Source organism: Pseudorca crassidens, chromosome 15 (assembly GCF_039906515.1).
Source record: "Pseudorca crassidens isolate mPseCra1 chromosome 15, mPseCra1.hap1, whole genome shotgun sequence".
NCBI classification, from domain to species: Eukaryota; Metazoa; Chordata; class Mammalia; order Artiodactyla; family Delphinidae; genus Pseudorca; species Pseudorca crassidens.
This window is the reverse complement of record NC_090310.1, coordinates 28,097,102-28,115,310: the sequence shown is the minus strand read 5'-3', so window position 1 is coordinate 28,115,310 and position 18,209 is coordinate 28,097,102. Positions and strand designations below refer to the sequence as shown.

The following is an 18,209-nucleotide window of genomic DNA, read 5'->3' as shown; positions in this document are numbered from 1 at the left end:
AGATATATTAGGAATTTGGAATTAACAGATATACACTACTATACATAAAATAGATAAACAACAGGACCTATTGTATAGCACAGGGAACTATATTCAATATCTTGTAATAATGTATAACATATTTCTTTTATACATAATTCTTAGTATATATTAAGACATATTCTTAATAACATAATTCTTTTATACATTATTAATAATGTATAAAAGAATCTGAAGAAGAATATCTATCTATCTGAATCACTTTGCTGTTCTCCTGATCATTGTAAATCAGCTATACTTCAATTAAAAAAAAAAATCAGTCTTTAAAAAAAAAAGAATGGCTTAAGGACTTGACCCAGAATCGTGGGAGATGCTTTTTACCAATGTCCATCCCGGGCCTGCCCACTCCTATGGGCCTGGAACCTCTGGATTTTTCACTTTCCATTTTTCATTTTTTCACTTTAAAAATGCACCTCCTGGGTCATTTTATGTGCATTCAACTCTGGACCTACATTTTCCTAAGACCCAATCCTAGATACAAACACAGCTTACCCCAGAGCACCAGTTTTCGCATGCCAGCATTCCTCATGTATTCCAAAAATACATGAGTATTTTTGCTGTTTTCTTAGTTGGGGTTTGATCTGGGGGCTATAGCTGGAAGGTAAGAGCATTGGAGGTGGACGGTCTTGGATTTGGTATCCTGCTCTGCCACTTATCAGCTGTGGCAGAGTCAGTTGGCAGCCAAATTACTCAGTGTCTCTGGGCCTTAGTTCTCATCTGTCACATGGAAAAAAAGGATATTGCCTCATCACCTCCCTTTACGAGGGTTTAAATTAGATCATGTAGGTGAAACGGCTAAAAACGGTGTCTAGTACATGGTAAGCACTCAAGAAATCCTAGTTCTTTCTTTCTTTTGAGAAAATTGATGTAGCTCGGTGATAAATATTCATCCAAGAGATGCTACAGAAGCACAGAAAGTATGTGATTTGGGTTACAGTTCTGTCGGAGGGTACACAACCTGGGGAAGGACTCACTTAAAAGTAGCCTTAAAACATTACTTCATAAAAGTCAGGCTTTTGCAACTTTCTGACTTGGGTTATTGGTTTGTGGGTGAGCAGCAGGGTACAGAGCAGGTGGAGGATAAGGAAGTGATTTTTTTTTTTTTTTAATAAAAATCAAATCCTACCAGCTTCTGAGTTCAGCCTCTTTGGAAAAGCATACAGCAAGCACTGGCATTTTGATGAGCTTCCTTGGGAACCCATAGGGCATGAAGTGAGCCTGTGGAGAGAGTTCTCTGCTTTGCAGAAAATGCCATTGCAGCAAGATAGCAATAGTACTATATATAAAGTAGATAACTAATAAGGACCTACTGTATAGCACAGGGAACTCTATTCAGTACTCTGTAATGGCCTATATGGGAATAGAATCTTAACAAGAGTGGATATATGTATATGCATAACTGACTCAATTTGATGTACAGCAGAAACAAATACAACATTGTAAATCAACTATACTCTAGTAAAATTTTTTAAAAAACGTGTGTCCCTCTGAGGCTCAGCTGGCTAGATATCATTCATGCTAAATATCTCCCAAATCTTGCATGGTACCGCCATCACATAGTAGACACTAAACATACATTTTATTAATAAATTATTAATTGAAGCTGAGCATCGCATTTGAAGGGAATCCTGTTGCCTTTTCTAAAGAGGCCCTGGGAAATAGAAAAATCAACCAGGTGGAAGCGGGGGGTGGCCTGTGTTTAGATCCAGTGCTGCTTCTGTTCCGTTGGGTGTCCTTGTGCCCACAGCTCCAGTTGCCTCTCCTATAAATGGAAGGCTGGGATCATTGATCTCATTGGTCCCTCTATCTCCATAAGTAAAGATCCCAGGCTTTGCTATGATTGGCTTGCCTTGTCATGTGGCCACCTACCTCTGAACAAATTGTTATGGTGAGGGCAACGAGTAGGGGAGGGCTTCCCTGGTGGCACAGTGGTTGAGAGTCCGCCTGCCGATGCAGGGGACACGGGTTCGTGGCCCGGTCCGGGAAGATCCCACATGCTGCAGAGCGGCTGGGCCCGTGAGCCATGGCCGCTGGGCCTGCGCGTCCGGAGCCTGTGCTCCACAGCGGGAGAGGCCACAACAGCGAGAGGCCCGCGTACCGCAAAAAAAAAAAAAAAAAATAGTAGGGGAGACATGGATCCCCACCTGGAAATTAGGGCTCTTCCTGGGAGTAGAGTGAGTGAATGATTGGCATTTGTATCAGTTATCCATTGTTACAATGATGCTGCATAAGAAACAACCTCAAATCTCATGGCTTAAACTTATTTAGCTCAGCATTTATTGAGATCAGAGGTCTATGTGCCAGTGATTTATCCTGATGCAGGAGGTTCTTCTAGTCTGAGCTGAGTTCACCCATATGACTTGGGGTTGGATGGATGCTGGCTAATGTAGGCTGGTTTCAGCTGGAAAGACTGGGTGACTTGGCTCTGCTCCAGGTGTCTTTTATCCTTAGAGAAGGTAGCCCAGACATGTTCTCATGATGGGGGCAGAGGTGAAAGAGAGCAATCAAACACCAGCAAGCACTTTTCAAACTTCTGTGTGTGTCATATCTGCTAACCTTCATTAATCACATGATGAACTCAGAATCCAGTGGTGGGGAAACAAGATCCTCTTTTTTGGGAGGTGAGTTTCAAAGTCACATAAAAAGAGTGTGGATACAAGGAAGGGGGGAAAATGGAGGTCCTTCATGCATTCATCTAACACAGGGTCCCAAATCTTATCATTATCTACTTTGAGATGGTCCTTTGCACATTGGAAGGAAGTATGTAGGATTAAGGAGAGTTAACTTTTATTTCCTCCCTTTAAAAAACCACCAGTTATATAAAATTTTACCAGTTCAGAGGTTGATCGTAAGACAAACTATGCAATGAATTTCTGAGAAGAAATATCTCCATCTGTGGAGCAGCAGTGCAGGATGAAGGGCAGTGAAGGAGTGCACAGTTTCCAACCAGGGCCCTTCAATGCAGGGGGCTCTGGGGTCAGCCTTGGATGGAGCATGAGTCCAGCCACCTTTGTTCAATAGCCTTTCAGAAAGTGGTGACTGCCCAACAGGACTGCCTAAGGCAAGAGACACAGGGCTTAAGGTTTCATAGGTCCATTGGCAGTGAGATGTTCACAGAGGGCTCCCTGCAGCCACAACAAAGGGGCTGATCGTGCAGCTGGATAGCTTTGGTGCAAAGCCCAAGCCAGGCACTGTTTCAGAATCATCATCAGCAAAGGCAGCAGTGCTTTCCTTTGGGACCCTCAGGGCTAAGATAAAAAAGGGCCAGGATTCCATTCTCCCCTTTCCAGTTTTCTCAGAGAAATAAGCCTTCAGGAAAGATGTGTGGCCCTGTAGAAACAGCTAGGAGTCCTGGCTTTAATTAGAACCTGGTTCAAATGTGATTTTTCCTCCTTGTGTCTCTACAGTGAGGCCCAGAACCAGGTGAAATGGGGGCTAATTTGCCATAAAGACGAATCTTCCCACCTCCTCCTGGCTCTCTCCTGCCTGGGAAGCTAGGCTTCTTTCCTGCCTTTCTTGTTTCTGCCTGCTGAGACAACCGCAGGAGCCTGTGCAGCATTATAACATGTATTTCAAAAGAAGGGAGAAATACCTGGGTATTTTTTTTTTATCATGAACTGTTTCCCCTTTTACTGTTTCATTCAGCTCATGATGGAGAGAAAAAAAGTAGAGACCCAGAAAACACTCCCATGTAAATAAAAGTTCAGCACTGTCCTAGTGAACCAAAAGGCCTCACAAATACAGTGGCTTAAGAGAAAGAAGTATATTTCTCTCTCATGTAATAGCCCCAGAGGGGGTGGCCAGGTTGGTGGGGCAGCTTTACTCCAAGCTGTCACTCAGGGACCCAGGTTCCTCCAACATTGTTGCTCTGCGGCCACCTACTGTATTGTCCTCATCTGCATTGTTATAATTAGTTGCTGTCCTGGCCTATGGGAAGGGGGAGAGAGGACACCCAGGGCAACGAATTTTACTTTAAGTGAGTAAGTTGAAGTGGAAACTGGATGCATCACTTTTGCTAACAGTCCATTGGTAAGAGATTAACCACGTGGCCAAACTTAGCTTCCAAGAAGGCTAGGGAAATCTAGCTCAGGATTAGGTGGCCATGTGTCCAAGAAAAAAGTGGACGAGATCTGGATGACAAGTAGCAGTCTCTTACAATATCATGTCAGATGGGGTATATGTTTAAGGAGCCTACTGTGTGCCAGGCATAATGGTTTGTGCTTTCACACTTTGTCACTTGTTTACTTCTCTGCTGCACTTTGCAAAGTAGATCTTCTTATCCTCACTTTATTTTCTGACAATGACATCAGTAGCAGCTACTATCTAATGAATACCTACCATGAAGCAAGGACATTGGTACTTTACATTATACAAGATAGTTTACATGGTTCTTTTGAATACCATAACCCCTTACCACATAGGCATTGTTATTTTATTTTCCATTTTATTGGTGAAGCTTAGACAACTTAGGTAACTTGCTTAAGGTCTCCAGCTTATAAGTGGAAGAGTTGGGATTTTAACTCAGGTCCATCTGCTTTTCAAGTTCATGCTCTTTCTACCATATTCTAAAGAAGATTTTACAGTCACAGAATTCTTCCAAACTCCGCTACCTGCTGTATAAACAAGTTGCACTGAGTCCTGCACGCTCTCAGCTTCACTAATCCTTCTTTCTCTCTCAGCATGCTCAGATCTTATTGCTGACGTCTTGCCTTCCAAGGCTCTACTATGGCCGTCAAGAGCTCAGTGTAGGATTCAGGAGCAACACTTGGAATACTTTGTCATCATCAAAAGTGATCGCTGCTCTCTGAGTGGTGGGGAGGGGAGAGTGGAAGCACAGGGAAGAGAATACTGGTGAATATCGCAAAATGGGATCCCCCTACATGGTCATGGAGGGAGTCGGTGTGATGTAGCGTGAAGAGACCAGGCAACCGCACCTACCTCATTGGCTTGGGGTGGGGTGGGGAGCCAACTAGATGAGATGATACCTGTAAAGCACCTGGATGGTGCCTGGCTGGAGTGGTGACGAAGCTTCAGGCTCCTCCCAGTTCTAAGAGAAGCCTATAGCACCTTATCCAACCCAGTCCTTTAACAGGAAGCCACTTTTTGTTGGTAACTGGTCAGCACTCCCGCCAATGCCAGTGCATCTCAGACGATGCAAGACCCATACTCTTGTAATGCAGTAGCCAACTGAGTGCTGTGAGCCTGGCAGGGGGAGTCTCTCATGACACCCCAGCTCCCTTCTCTTGCGCCACTTTAAGGAAGAAAAAGGTAAACATGTATTGCCTCCAGGGGGAGTTTGAGACTTCATGAAATTTCCAGTTGTGACATTTTGATGTCTCCTCTTGTGAATAAGATTTACATGTATATCTCAATCCCTGATGTTTTGAGAGGAGGAATCAAGAAAAGTGTTTTCTCCTTATAATTCTCACTCTGTCCTCCACCTTCTTTAGTTTCGGGGGAACGTTTTCCTGCAGATAGAAACTTGTTGAGGAAACAAGAGTTTCTTCTATAAGGCAGGCAGGTGGTTAAATAGATGGTGAATGTTGTCACACGTTCGTAAATTTCAGGATACTTGGAATTCAGCCGGGTGTCAAGGGTTCAGATCCCAGCACTGTCACTTGGACAAGTTGCCAAAGCTCTCCTGCTTCAGTTTCCCCATTTATAAAACGAGACCAATAATAGCACCTACCTCATTAGGATATTGAGAGGATTAAAGGGGGTAGCAAATGTCCATTCCTTAGCCGGGTGCCTGGAGCAGAGCACGCACTTAATAAGGGTGAGCTCTTACTCAGGTTACACTGGGTGAGCTGGGAAGGGGGCGTGTCAGCACAGCCTGCTGCTGGATCCAAGCGGTCTCTTTAACCAATCCCCGCGCCCTGCGCCTGACTCCATTCTACCTCCCCTGAGCTATGGCTGCGAGAGAACATCCATGCCTCTGCAAGTTTTCAGCCAGGGGTTTGGAGCTGGGCAGCAGCCTGGTTCTCCTGCCCCAGAAGCTCCAGTCCTTCTATCCCTGTAAAGCACAGGTCACGTAGCCTTCTACAGTGTGGACGATGTATTAGAGAAACAGGACCAGCAGGATATTCGTGTGGGGGTGTGGCAGTCCTCGGCATACTTTGCCTTATGTAGCTGTATCACTCCAGTCTCTGCCTCTGATTTCACATGGCCTTCCTCTGTGTGTGTCTATGTGTCCAAATTTCTTTATTCTTATAAGGACACCAGTCATTGGATTAGGATCCACATTAATCCAGTATGACCTCATTTTACCTTGATTACATCTGTGTGATAGGTACGTAGGATATATTTAATGTATATATTATATATATATGCATATTATATATGTAGGATATATTATATAGGATATATACATACAAATATGTATATATGGAATATATGTATATATGGAGAATTATTGCAAGCAATTGAATCACACAATTATGGAGGCTGAGAAGTCCCATAATCCATTGTCTGCAAGCTAGAAACCCAGGAGGCTGGTGGTATATTTCCAGTCCCAGTCTGAAGGCCTGAGAACCAAAGGAGCCAGTGTTGTAAATCCCAGGTCCAGGCAGGAGGAGACTCATGTCCCAGCTCAAGCAGGCCAGGCAGGAAGGGCATGGATCCTCTCTTCCTCTGCTTTTTGTGGTATTCAGTCCCTTAACAAATTAGGTTGGTGCCCTTCTACATTGGAGAGGATCGTGTGCTTTACTGAGTCCACTGATTCAAATGCTAATCTCACCCAGACCCAGAAATAATGTTTAATCTGGACACCCTACGGTCCAGTCAAGTTGGCATATAAAATCAGCCATCAGAGATCAGAAGATGAAGCATCCTGCCCATTTCTAATATCTGAGAGAATGTCATTGGAATCAAACTGTCTCTGGTGCTTTTCTTCCCTTATCAAATGTTTATTATTGTATCCTACTATGTGCCAGGTACTGGGCTAAGATGTTGGAGATACAGTGATGAGCAGAGCAGATATGATGTCTAACCTAATTGAAGCTTATATTCTAGTCAAAGGAGATAGACAATACACAAATAACTAATAAAAATAATTTCATATATGCAGGCTAAGAACATATTAAAATAGGGAAAGGTGATGAGAGCAACGGGGGTGTTTTCACTGGGTCATCAGGAGGAATTTTCTGAGTGACCTTTGATCAGAGAACCAAATGACAAGAAGAATCCAAAAAGAAGGGTGTTTGGCAGTGAGAACAACAGGGACAAGGTCCAGTGGCTCTGAGATGGTGAAAAGCTTGGCGTGTTCTGGGACCGAAAGGAATCCTGTGTGTGTATGCTGGATTGAGTAGCATCCTCCCCCGATCCTGACCCAAATCTACTCAGAACCTCAGAATGTGCTCACACTTGGACATAGGGTCTTTGCAGATGTAACTAAGTTAAAATGAGGTCATCCTGGATTAATGTGGGTCCTAATCCAGTGGCTGGTGTCCGTATAAGAAGAGGGAAGTTTGGACACATAGACACACACAGAGAGGAGGGTCATGTGAATTCAGAGGCAGAGATTGGAGATGCAGCTACAGGCAAGGAATGCCAGGATTACTGCAACCACCAGAAGCAAAGAGGAAGAGGCAAAGAAGCATACTTCACTAGAGCCTGCAGAAGGAGCACAGACCTACCGACACCTTGATTTCAGACTTCTGGCCTCCAGAACTGGGAAAGAATAAATTTCTGTTGTTTTAAGTTGCCCAGTTTGTGGTAATTTGCTATGGCAGCCCTAGGGAACTAGTACACTATGTGATGGGTCATAATAAGCGAGGGAGAGATGAGGGTGGGCAAGCAACAGCCGGAGGCCAGGCCATGCTGACCTTCGGGGTCACAGCAAATCATTTGGATTTGATTCTTAAGTGTGATGGGAAGATTAATCGCTCTATTTCAATATATTCTCGGACCAAAGGTAGGGACAAATTGGGAATTGTTGAAAGCTTAGGGTGGGACCTTGCTCACCAGGTGAAATCCATCACCTGAGACCCAAGATGATCACCAAGGGAGAAGGAGTGGTAGGAACCCCTCCTTAAGATATCCTTGGCCCAAGGAAAGAAGGTAGGTGGGAGGCCACCTGCCAAGACCCTCAGATGTGTAGCTTGTTTTGAAAACTGGTTATTACCTTGACTCTCCATTTCCATAGAGGCGAAGCTCCATCCCACCCGGCACCTGTACAAGTGTCTGCTGCTAATTAAGAGAGAGACAGATGGAGGAAGGTTTAGTTTAATTTTGAAGCCTTGGTTCCTTCAAGGCAATTAGGCTGATTGGAAGGAAAGCACCTTTTTCATTCTTTCTTTCTCTTTTTAAATGAAGAAAAATCAAAACGGAGAGGACCAGTGTTGTTGGAAGCCTCGCACATCTGTTACCTGGTCGGCTTGTTAACCACCTGCCCACGAGGTACCTTGGTTGATTAGGTTAATGCATTTATTAATGGGGCTTACAAGGCTGCTCAATGAATCTGTGATTTCCTCCACAAGCCGCTTTTTAATATAGTAAGACAGGGACCACGATGCACAACACCGAGAGTGGCCAGGTAAGTATTTCTTTCCCATCCTCGGTATCTAAATCAGAGGGGATGAAAAAGAGGATTTCACAAAAGTTGCATTTCCTGGTTATGGGAACAGTTCACCCAACCACCAACCACATCCTTGTTGAAATGATCTTGAAAATAACTCTTTGAAGGATGGTTTTATGCCCCATGCAGCAAGTCTGTACCTGCTCTGCACTTGTCAAAAACACCTCTGAGTCATGTGGAGGGGGGACAGACAAACAAATAGATGTGAACGATATAATCCTGCATACAGGACATTAGATGATCTGATGAACCCTTGTTTTCTTCACTTTATTACATACATATCCTTTCAGTTTTTGAAGCTACCATGCTACTTCCCACCTCAGGCCTTTTGCAAATGTTGTTCTGTATCAGTTATCTACTGCTGCATAACAAATTACCCCAAAACTTAGTGGCTTAACATAGCAACTGTTTATTGGGCTTGTGGTTCTGGATCAGCTGGGAAGTTCTTCTGGTTTGGGCTGGCTTGGCTACTCTTGGCCAGGCTTACTTAGTGTCTGTGATGAGCTGGCAGGTGGGCTAATGGCTGCACAGTCTAGGATGGCCTCACTGGGTATCTGGCAGGTAGCAGGCTGCTGTTGGCTGTGGTGAACATGGGCACCTGGACTGCATGTTTCTCATCCTTCAGGGGGCTAACCTGGGCTTCCTTTTTCATATGGAGGCAGGGTTCCAAGATCTGATAACAGAAGCTGCAGAACTTCTAAAAGCCTAGGCTTGGGATGTGCGTGACATAATTTCTGCTACAGTCTACTGGTTAAAGCCAGTCACAAGGTCAGGCCATATTCATAGGGTAGGGAAATAGACTCCACCTCTCGATGGAAGGAACTGCAAAGTATTACAGCTATTTTTGCAATACACCCCATGTGCGCTCACCTGGATGCTGTTTCTGTTACTCTTCACTTTTCAGATTCCAACTAAGAGAGCATCCTCAAGGATGCCTTCCCTAACCGGCCCCTCATCCCAAACGTATCAAGGCCCCTTCTTGTGTCGTCTCATAGGGACAGCTAGGCACTCGATACACATGGCAGCTGGAGGGAAGCAAAGAGGGAAGGAAGAAAGGAAGGAAGGGTGGTTAGTTTGGATGAGTGCTTCCTTTGTGCTTGGCTGGATATCTGGCACAGAGCGCTCAGTAAATGTCTGTTGGATTTAATCCAGTGCCTCTTTCATAAGCCAGAAGACAGACAAAATATATGTAGTGACTAGTTACTCTCTTTCAGAATTGTGTTATATAGCTTATATGTCTTATATAATTTATTCTTAACAATAAACCTCAGAGCAGTTATATTATCCTCATTTTACAGCAAAAGAAATAGAGATAAAGGAGTTTGACATTCCCAAGGTCTCATAGACTCAGGTCTGTCTGATTCCAAAGCCTACAGATTTTTCTGTCCCACCCTTGCCCCATATACCAAACACTCTCTATGTTCAGGGGTTTCCCAATGACAGGTTCACCAAGAGACAAATTCAGGGTTGGGTGTGGAGAAGGATGTATTGTAGGTTCTCCACGAGCGACTCTGTGATTCCTCCTAATGGGAGCTGCTTCCCATACCTGCACTGATAGGGCAAGAATTGAATGCCCCTGGGACTATTTTTCTTTAGAACTTTTTGAGAGGACATCACCTGTCCCATCTGTCGGGGCACCTGTTTCATAATCAATTTCCTCAGTTTGTCAGAAACGGGAACCTTCCAGTGCATCCCTTGCTCTGAGCTTCCCTTAGACTCGTCCATTGTCTGGAAAGAGGAATTTGGGAATAAATGGTTCTGGATCGTGCCCGGGGACATAATGAGGGTGGGTGAGACTTTCAGTAAGACACTGAAAGCAGTTTAGTGAGAGCAAATAGATGTGAAAATGGAAAACTAGAAAAGAGCAGTCAGGACTATGATAGCACAGAGGTTGCTGAGGGAGCCAGGGAATCAGAAAGCATCACCTTAGCTTAACCTTGAAAGATGAATAACAGAGCATCTGATGTAAATGAAGGGGTGAGACACGTCAGCTCCCTCCTCTGGTTCTCCGACCAGCTCAGAGACCTCATTATTAATACTCGTAAGACTGGATAGTTCTTTATAGCACTTACTATATTTCTACTTTTATGTAATTGGTGGGATTCTTTGGTCACATTCTGTCCTTCCCTCATAGAATGTCCACCCCACGTGGACAGGGACCTTGTCTGTTTCTGATTCTCCCAATGTCCTTATATTTACCATGTCTACCACCTGGACCGTGGCTATTTGATGTATGACTAAATGACTGAGAAAAATTGCTGGGAGAGGTTTTGGTAAATGGTAACATGGTCAGTTTTAGAAATATGCCTTTGGGAGACTTCCGTGGCAGTCCAGTGGTTAAGACTCTGAGCTTCCACTGCAAGGGGCACGGGTTTCATCCTTGTTTGGGGAACTAAGATCCCACAAGCTGAACAGTGCGGCCAAACAAAACGTAACAAAACAAAAGAGGAAATATGCTTTTGGCTGTAGTGTGGACAGTGGCCTGGGGGAGGTGAGACTCAAGGCAGGGGAGCCAGTTCGGTGGCAGAAGTAGAGCAGCATTTAAAGCAAGGAGGAGGCATAGCAGAGGTTAGAGAAGCATTTGGTAGGTACGATGGGAAGGACCTGTGGGTTAGCAGTTGTGCTGAGGAGAAGAGGAGGGTGACATCAGCACCTGCTCCTGTGTTTCTGGCTTGAGTAACTAGAGAGTTGGTGTTCCCACTCGTGAGAGAAGGAAGAGCCTGGAGAACAGATGTGAATGATGTTGATGGGTTCAGTCTTGGCCACCTCGAGTGGGAGATGCCAGTGACTCTGTCCTGGAGGTAACTGGATACATGAATTTTGAAGTCCAAGGAGGCATGTCAGAGCATCCTTCTGCTGAAACATCATGGCATTGGAAACCTAGAACTTTCCTCTGGAAGACGCGATTCTAATGCCAACTTGAATGTAACTCATACCACCTTAAGGAGTGCATGGTATTTGGGGAATGTGTGCTCTTCCCATGTCGGTAGCTATTCCCTAGTTCCTTTTGGCATTGATACTCTGTATCTTCAGACAGCTCTAGAATTCAAGGAAGGGGGGACATTCTCTTGAAAGATTGCATTACTCAGGGTTGTTTACATTAAACATGGACAGAAACCCAACTTAAACTGTATTAAGCCTGGAAGGTTAACATGTGGCTTCCGGGGGTGCTGTGTTGAGGAATCTAAGCAAAGGCCATGCTAGCTAGGAAAGAGCTCTGTGATCAATGAGTGATGTCTGCCACAGATGCAGAAGGGGCAAGCGGGGGCATATGTGCTCACTCATTCCTGAAAACAGAGCTTTCCCTCTACGGCCTTTCAAAAGCATCAAATAATGTCTAATGGAGTTAGGTTCTACCTTGGCTCAGCCGCTAGCTGCGGGTAACCTCAATTAAATGATTTCATGTTCCTTAGCTTGACAGTTTCCGCATCTGTCAAGCAGAGGTCATAATCCCTGTCTTTCCCACCTCTTGTGGTTGAAAGGATCGAATGAGAAAAGAAACGTGGAAGGGCAATGATCTCCATGAATTTACATAATCTCACACATGTAACAGTATGGGATGCTGGAAGTGTGGATTAAAGAGCAGCACATATTTCTGGACTCCTGAGAGATATATGTTCAAGAGTTTATTGCTAAGACATTAATTTAAAAAGTATAGAGGATCTTCTAATAAAAGAATTGTGAGAGAAAATAAAATAAAGTCTCAGAAAGTTATCAAATAAATTGAGAAAGAAGGCAGGAAAGAAAGAAAGGAAGGGAGGGAGGGAGGAAGAGAGAGAGAGAGAGAAAAGAAAACAAAAGAGAGAAAGAAAGAAAGGAATCATTCAGTGCTTTAGAGTGTGGTGAATGAAGCAGAAATTGGTATAATTCTTTTGTAGCATAGTTGGCAATATGTATAAAGGGCCTTAATAATGTTTACAGCCTTTGGCCAAGTAATTCCACTTCAGATAATTTATTTCAGGGCTGGATAGTAAATATTTCAGGCTATGTGGGCCATGCAGTCTCTGTCACAAGCACTCAGATCTGCTGTTGCACTGCAGACAGGTGAAGGAATGGGCATGGCAGCATTCCGGTAAAACTTTATTTATGAAAATGGGTGGCAGCTAGCTCGATCCATGGGCTATAGTTTTCCACCCTCTGATATAGATTAAAGAATATTTTAAGAATTATTTTACATTCAAAATTCTAAATACTAAGAGAGCTTTAGTCTAGAAAATTCTCATTTCAGATTGATTTTTATGAGCAAGATACTGGCACAGCTTGAATGCTCATCCGTAGGATGAATGATTAATTTTCACAGTTTTGCTCTCTGAAATACTATGTAGGTATTAGAATGCTGTTTGCTAGTGATTTATAACAACATGAAGAAGTGCTTGCTAGAAGTGCTTGCTAGAATAACAACATGAAGAAGTGCTTGCTAGAACAACATGAAGAAGTGCTTGCTAGAACAACATGAAGAAGTGCTTGCTAGAAGTGCTTGCTAGAAGTTGCATGAGAAATTACAGTTATTTATAATGATGATGATAATGGTGGTGGCTAATATCTAAGCACATTACGTATGGCATCACTTAACCCTCTAAACAACCCTATGAAATATCCTTTTTTATTGTAACCACTTTCCTGATGCAGAAGCTGTTGGTAATAAAAGTTATTTACCAAAGTTACACTGCTAGTAGGTGGCAGAAGTGGGATTTGAACACAGGTCTGCTTAACTGCTAAAAGCAAAAACAAAAGCACTAACACAAATTCCAAATGAGACTCTTTATTGAGAAAACCAGGAGAAAATACACCCAAGTATTGATATCGACTGTGTTGGGCGGTAGCTGATAGATACGAATATTTCTCAATGTGTTCGATATTTTCTCTAATGAGAAGCATCATTTTCATAATGAAGAAAGAACAACACTTGCATTTTATAAGAAAGGCAAGGGTGGCGGAGTGCTAGGTGTGATTGTGAGGGAAGGAGGGAAGGAGGATTTGGGGGGAACTAGAGATTCCCTTGTGGATGCCCTCGCCTTCTTGGTCCTCCTCTTGTTGGTGGAAAACACATGACCCTGTCTTCCTTCCTTCTGTCTGCTCCGGGTGGAGTTTCTAGTGTGTGTCTCGTTTGGACTGTTGGCCCACTGAGATGCTGTTCTTGGGTTGACCTGCTAATCCCTAACTGTCTTTCTCTCTCTCCTCTCTCTCCCTCTCTATGCTCTCTCCTCTCCCCTTCGTCCACCTACCTGTCCCATCATACAGCCGACAAGGTAAATGATGACTTCTACTCCAAGCGACGGCACCTGGCCGAGCTGGCCGCCAAGGGGAACTTGCCTCTGCATCCCGTAAGAGTGGAGGATGAGCCGCGGGCCTTCAGTCCTGAGCATGGCCCCGCCAAGCAGAACGGACAGAAGTCCCGCACCAACAAGACGCCCTCCCACCCCCTGGCCTACAATTCCACCGCCAACTTTAAGAGCTGGGACCCCAAGGATCAGTCTCTTCGGCGGCAGCAAGCTTATGGGAACAAGGGCAAGCTGGGCACGGCTGAGTCCAGCTCCAGCGACCCCTTGGGAACTCGCACCCAGCACTACCCACCCCCGCAGCCATACTTCATCACCAACAGCAAAACGGAAGTGACTGTCTGAGCTGTCGCTACAGGGGATATCCTGGAGACCACACTCAACTGAGAGAGGCAAAAAATACCCCAACACACACCCTCCCTGTCCCTCGCCCGCACACCCACCCACACGTTCACCCTCCACACCGACCGACGACAAACCTACTGGTGACATGGAATCACGCTTTTCCTGTGTCATGCCTAACACGTGTCGGCGGGCAGCTGAGCAAGACCGGAACGTGGACGGTCAGCAATACAGCCAAGGGGAAACTGAGGCACCCGCTTTCGACTTCAGGGTCGAGGTGGCCAACTCACATGCCTAAACCGTGGGGCTGATTTTTCTTTTCCTCCTGACTTGAAACAAATCCATGATGAAAAAAAAAAGTAGCACAATTTAGAGAAATTGTCCATTTGAGCACATATACCATTGACCATGCATTGTCTGTTTCTGGGTGAAAGAGCCAGAAAGGATGGAAGGTGGGGTAGAAAAGAGGGGTCGCTGGTGCACTTGATAAGCATTTTCTAATCCCAGGAAGTAGTGATGTGGACATAAAATTGTGATGAGCGTGAGACAGTAACTGGACCCCCCCCCACCATGCTATTTATATACTTCTTATATCATCAAGGTTGGAAGCAAAAACAACACACACGCAAACTCACAAAAAATAAATAGACCCTGAACCCACTGACAGTGATGGGAAAGAAAGAACTTTTTTAAACAACTCCCATAAAGACTGTGGAAATGGGAGGGGTAGGCTTTTATGGCAGGGAGAGGGTCCAGAGCGTCTTAAATAACTATTTTTTAAAAAAAGGAAAATAAAATAGAATCCCACTACAAAACAGACAAGAACAGCAAAGTAACTTTTGTCCAACGTTTTCAAGACTTAGGAATTCAACAACGTCGTCAAGAACAAACAAACAAAATTCACAGTTGAAATGTCGACAAGAGGTGAGAAGGGGACCCAGAGCCTCCGATTTCTGGCGTTGTCCCCCCGCCTCCGAGACAAGAAACAGAGACAGAAACCAGTCCTCCATTAACTGTCTATCCCCGACTCCCTTCCCCTTCAGCCTGTTGCTGCCACCGCTGCCGAGTTTCAACTGCTTTGGACTGAAAATGTCATAAGCGTGGGTGGTGCCTTCAATGTGTCACTGTTGGATGACAGTCTTGTTTCCCAAGTGCAACCTGTGTTCTTTTAGCCTTCCTGCCTCCTGTCTTTCTGCAGTAGTAGAAGGTGTTTCCGTCCTCTGTTTGTTGGTGAGCCCACCAGATCCCACACTCTGAGGGGGAATGCTGCAACTTGCAAAGACCAAGACCTCCCTCCCCCGCACACTGTCAAAACTCCCCGAGTCCCACCCCAAGCTCCCCAAACCTAGCGTGGAACCCAAGCATTCCTGGTCCCATCATTTCCAGGATAGGTAGATAGACAAACGATCCCTCCAAACCACTTCCCCAGATACTGCAATGCGTTCATTTCCCATCCACGATACCCCGGGGTTGTTGTTCAGATGGATTCTCATAGCTAATGGGTGTCCCAATAAAGACAGTTTTCCTAATAGTCTGATTCGTTTAGTGGAAGCCCAAAGAGAGAGGTTGACGGAGAAGAGATTTTCATTTAAGGTGAGAAGTTTTCAAGCAGTCCCTTGAATGGCTTAGCTAATTAACAGGAACCTTGGAGAGACCCCCAGCTCTTCTGATGTCAGAAACTGAACGTGGTCTGAACAAGACCCTTCCTGGAATGCTGGACATCAGCGTTCTGCTTCTCCATCTCTCTGACATCATGGGATCGGGGAAACCAGCTGTTTATTCTCTTCTTTACTCCCAGCTGACGTGGGGACATTGACAGTGCATTTTATCTCTCTGGGCTTTAGTCTTCCACTTGAAACATGGGGAATTGGGGCGAGATCAAGCTTTTCAAGCTTTTTGAAATAGCAAAACCTCTGCCCATTAAAAAAAAAGAAAAGAAATCGTGCCCAGGAGACCCTCTGTCAGATCCTGGCGAATGTGAGGCTCTGTGCTGGGTGAGGCAGAGCTGGGAGGTTTAGTGCCTGCTTTCTCAGCCTCTTGGCTGAAACCCCAGTGCTACCCACTGTGGAGTAACGACTAGTGGGCTTGGTCAGTGTTTCCTTGATGTTAGTTATCTGTGTACCTGCCGCACACTTTTGGCATCTTTGCGTATCCCTATCACGATATTTGTACCTAAATTGATACATTTTTAATACATTTAACTTTTGAAAGGAAAACTATCTGTCAGTATCACAAACAGAAAACCAATATCAGTCACCCTGAATAGAAAATCAGTGTAAAATAAGGACAAAGGCAACAGCGCAGCGATTGTTATGTTCTAGCTACAGGCTATTACCCGCAGAAGGGTTTGAACCTGGAGCCTGGCGTTTGCTCCCCTTCTTTCTCTTCCCTTCCTTCTTTTCTCTCTCCCTCTCCCCTTTTCTTGATTAAAAACAGATTAGCAGACATTCAAGAGTTGTTGAAGATATACCGGCACCCATTGGAGACTTTCTCCTTGAAGTACTCAAATGGGCTGACACAAGTGAAAAGGGAATCGTTTCCTATGTGACTCAGTGGTAGTTAGTGCTCCATCCATGTACTACTAAAAATCATCTTGCGTTCACTAGTGGTGCACAGCGCATACTTCAGGAAATAGTGGATTGGCTTGTTTGGTGAGGTTCCCTCCAGCTCCAAAGTTCTATCATTCTAGTCTCCCTTTTAGCTCCTTTCTGCTCCTTTCCCTCAACCCCCTTATCCCAGCCCTGATGAAGGACCTTTCTCGGTCTCTGAATCTACAGGATTTATTCGTCTTGTTCCTTCTCTTCTGAGTAAACCGCACCCAGTGAATTTTGTAACTTGGAGGTCTGCAGCTATAATTTCGGCAGTGAAGTTGCAGCTTGGTCCATAAGAAGTAACAGTGGTGAGAGCCCAAGAAGAGCAGTACTTAGCCTCGTTACCTTCCAGTTGGCTTTGGGAGCTGAACTGAAGCGGGGGAAGGGAGGGAGTTTGGACAGGGAAGTTTATTCTCTGGCTTCTTCTAGGGAGGTGTGGACAGACCTCATGATACTGAAAGGTTATCATGACCTGTAGAACTGTGACTGCCATGTATCAACAAGGATCCTCTAGCTAGAGTGGGGAGACTTAGAAGCGAGAAACCAGAACAAAGCAGGGAGACTGTCCCCTCGCCATCTCCTGCCCTGGCAGTAGCCTCTTCTTACCTTTAGCAACCCCCCAACTTCCAACCCAACAGGGCCAGAGTCTGACTCCCCTTTGCCCTCCCAGAGCGCCTCAGCCTCCGTCGGCCTTGGGCTCCGCCTGGCATTTCCATCTAACTCCCCCCAGTTTTTTTGTGTGTAAATGGAGCATATTTTATGTGCGAATATTTTAGTAACCATATGTTCTGCAAGTAAACCTGTGTTAATACTTGTCAACAACTGCAGAGTTTATGATACCAATAATACTTCCTACAATGAAGAAAAAAACACGTTTGTTTTCTAAGAATGTTTATTTGTAAACATATGTATTCACTATATTAATATGAATTTCTTACCTGGCAATAAAACTGATTATATGTGATGCTGTTGGGGTTACCATGTATCTTTCTAGGGTTACCATGTTATCATCCTAATCTGAGTTTTCACCAGGGAGCACCAGTGTTAGCATAGGGAGCTAAATCCTTAATATTCTGAGGGTACGAGAAATCATTACAGGTAAAGGAAAATTTTAGTTAATAGCAACAAATTTTCCAGGAGACATTTTTGTTTGAAAGGTTCTTGGTAAGAGTCTTGTGTCATGTCTGTTAATTCATCTCCTGCCTTAAAATACATATCATGGCTCGGTCTCCCTGGTCATAACTAAATCTAACCTTAATGGTCAAGATTCTTGCTGAGATTTGCACTTCTGTTTTTACCAGTGACCAGGTTTGTAAAAGACACAAATATGGGAAGTATGGGAGATTGGATTCTTCCACTGTTTATTAAATTTTATTTCCTGCC

General features: G+C 44.5%; 1 protein-coding gene across 2 annotated transcripts in view; it reads left to right on the top strand.

Moving 5' to 3' along the window:
• The window catches only part of SHISA9 (shisa family member 9), a 293,766-nt gene extending 275,976 nt beyond the window's left edge, over positions 1-17,790 (top strand). For both annotated transcript variants that reach the window (XM_067706603.1, XM_067706602.1), the window contains one exon: positions 13,856-17,790. In XM_067706603.1, the coding sequence (XP_067562704.1) occupies positions 13,856-14,238 (383 nt within the window). In that variant the 3' untranslated portion in view covers positions 14,239-17,790. The remainder of the gene's footprint in view (positions 1-13,855) is intronic.
• Positions 17,791-18,209: the final 419 nt, after the last annotated feature.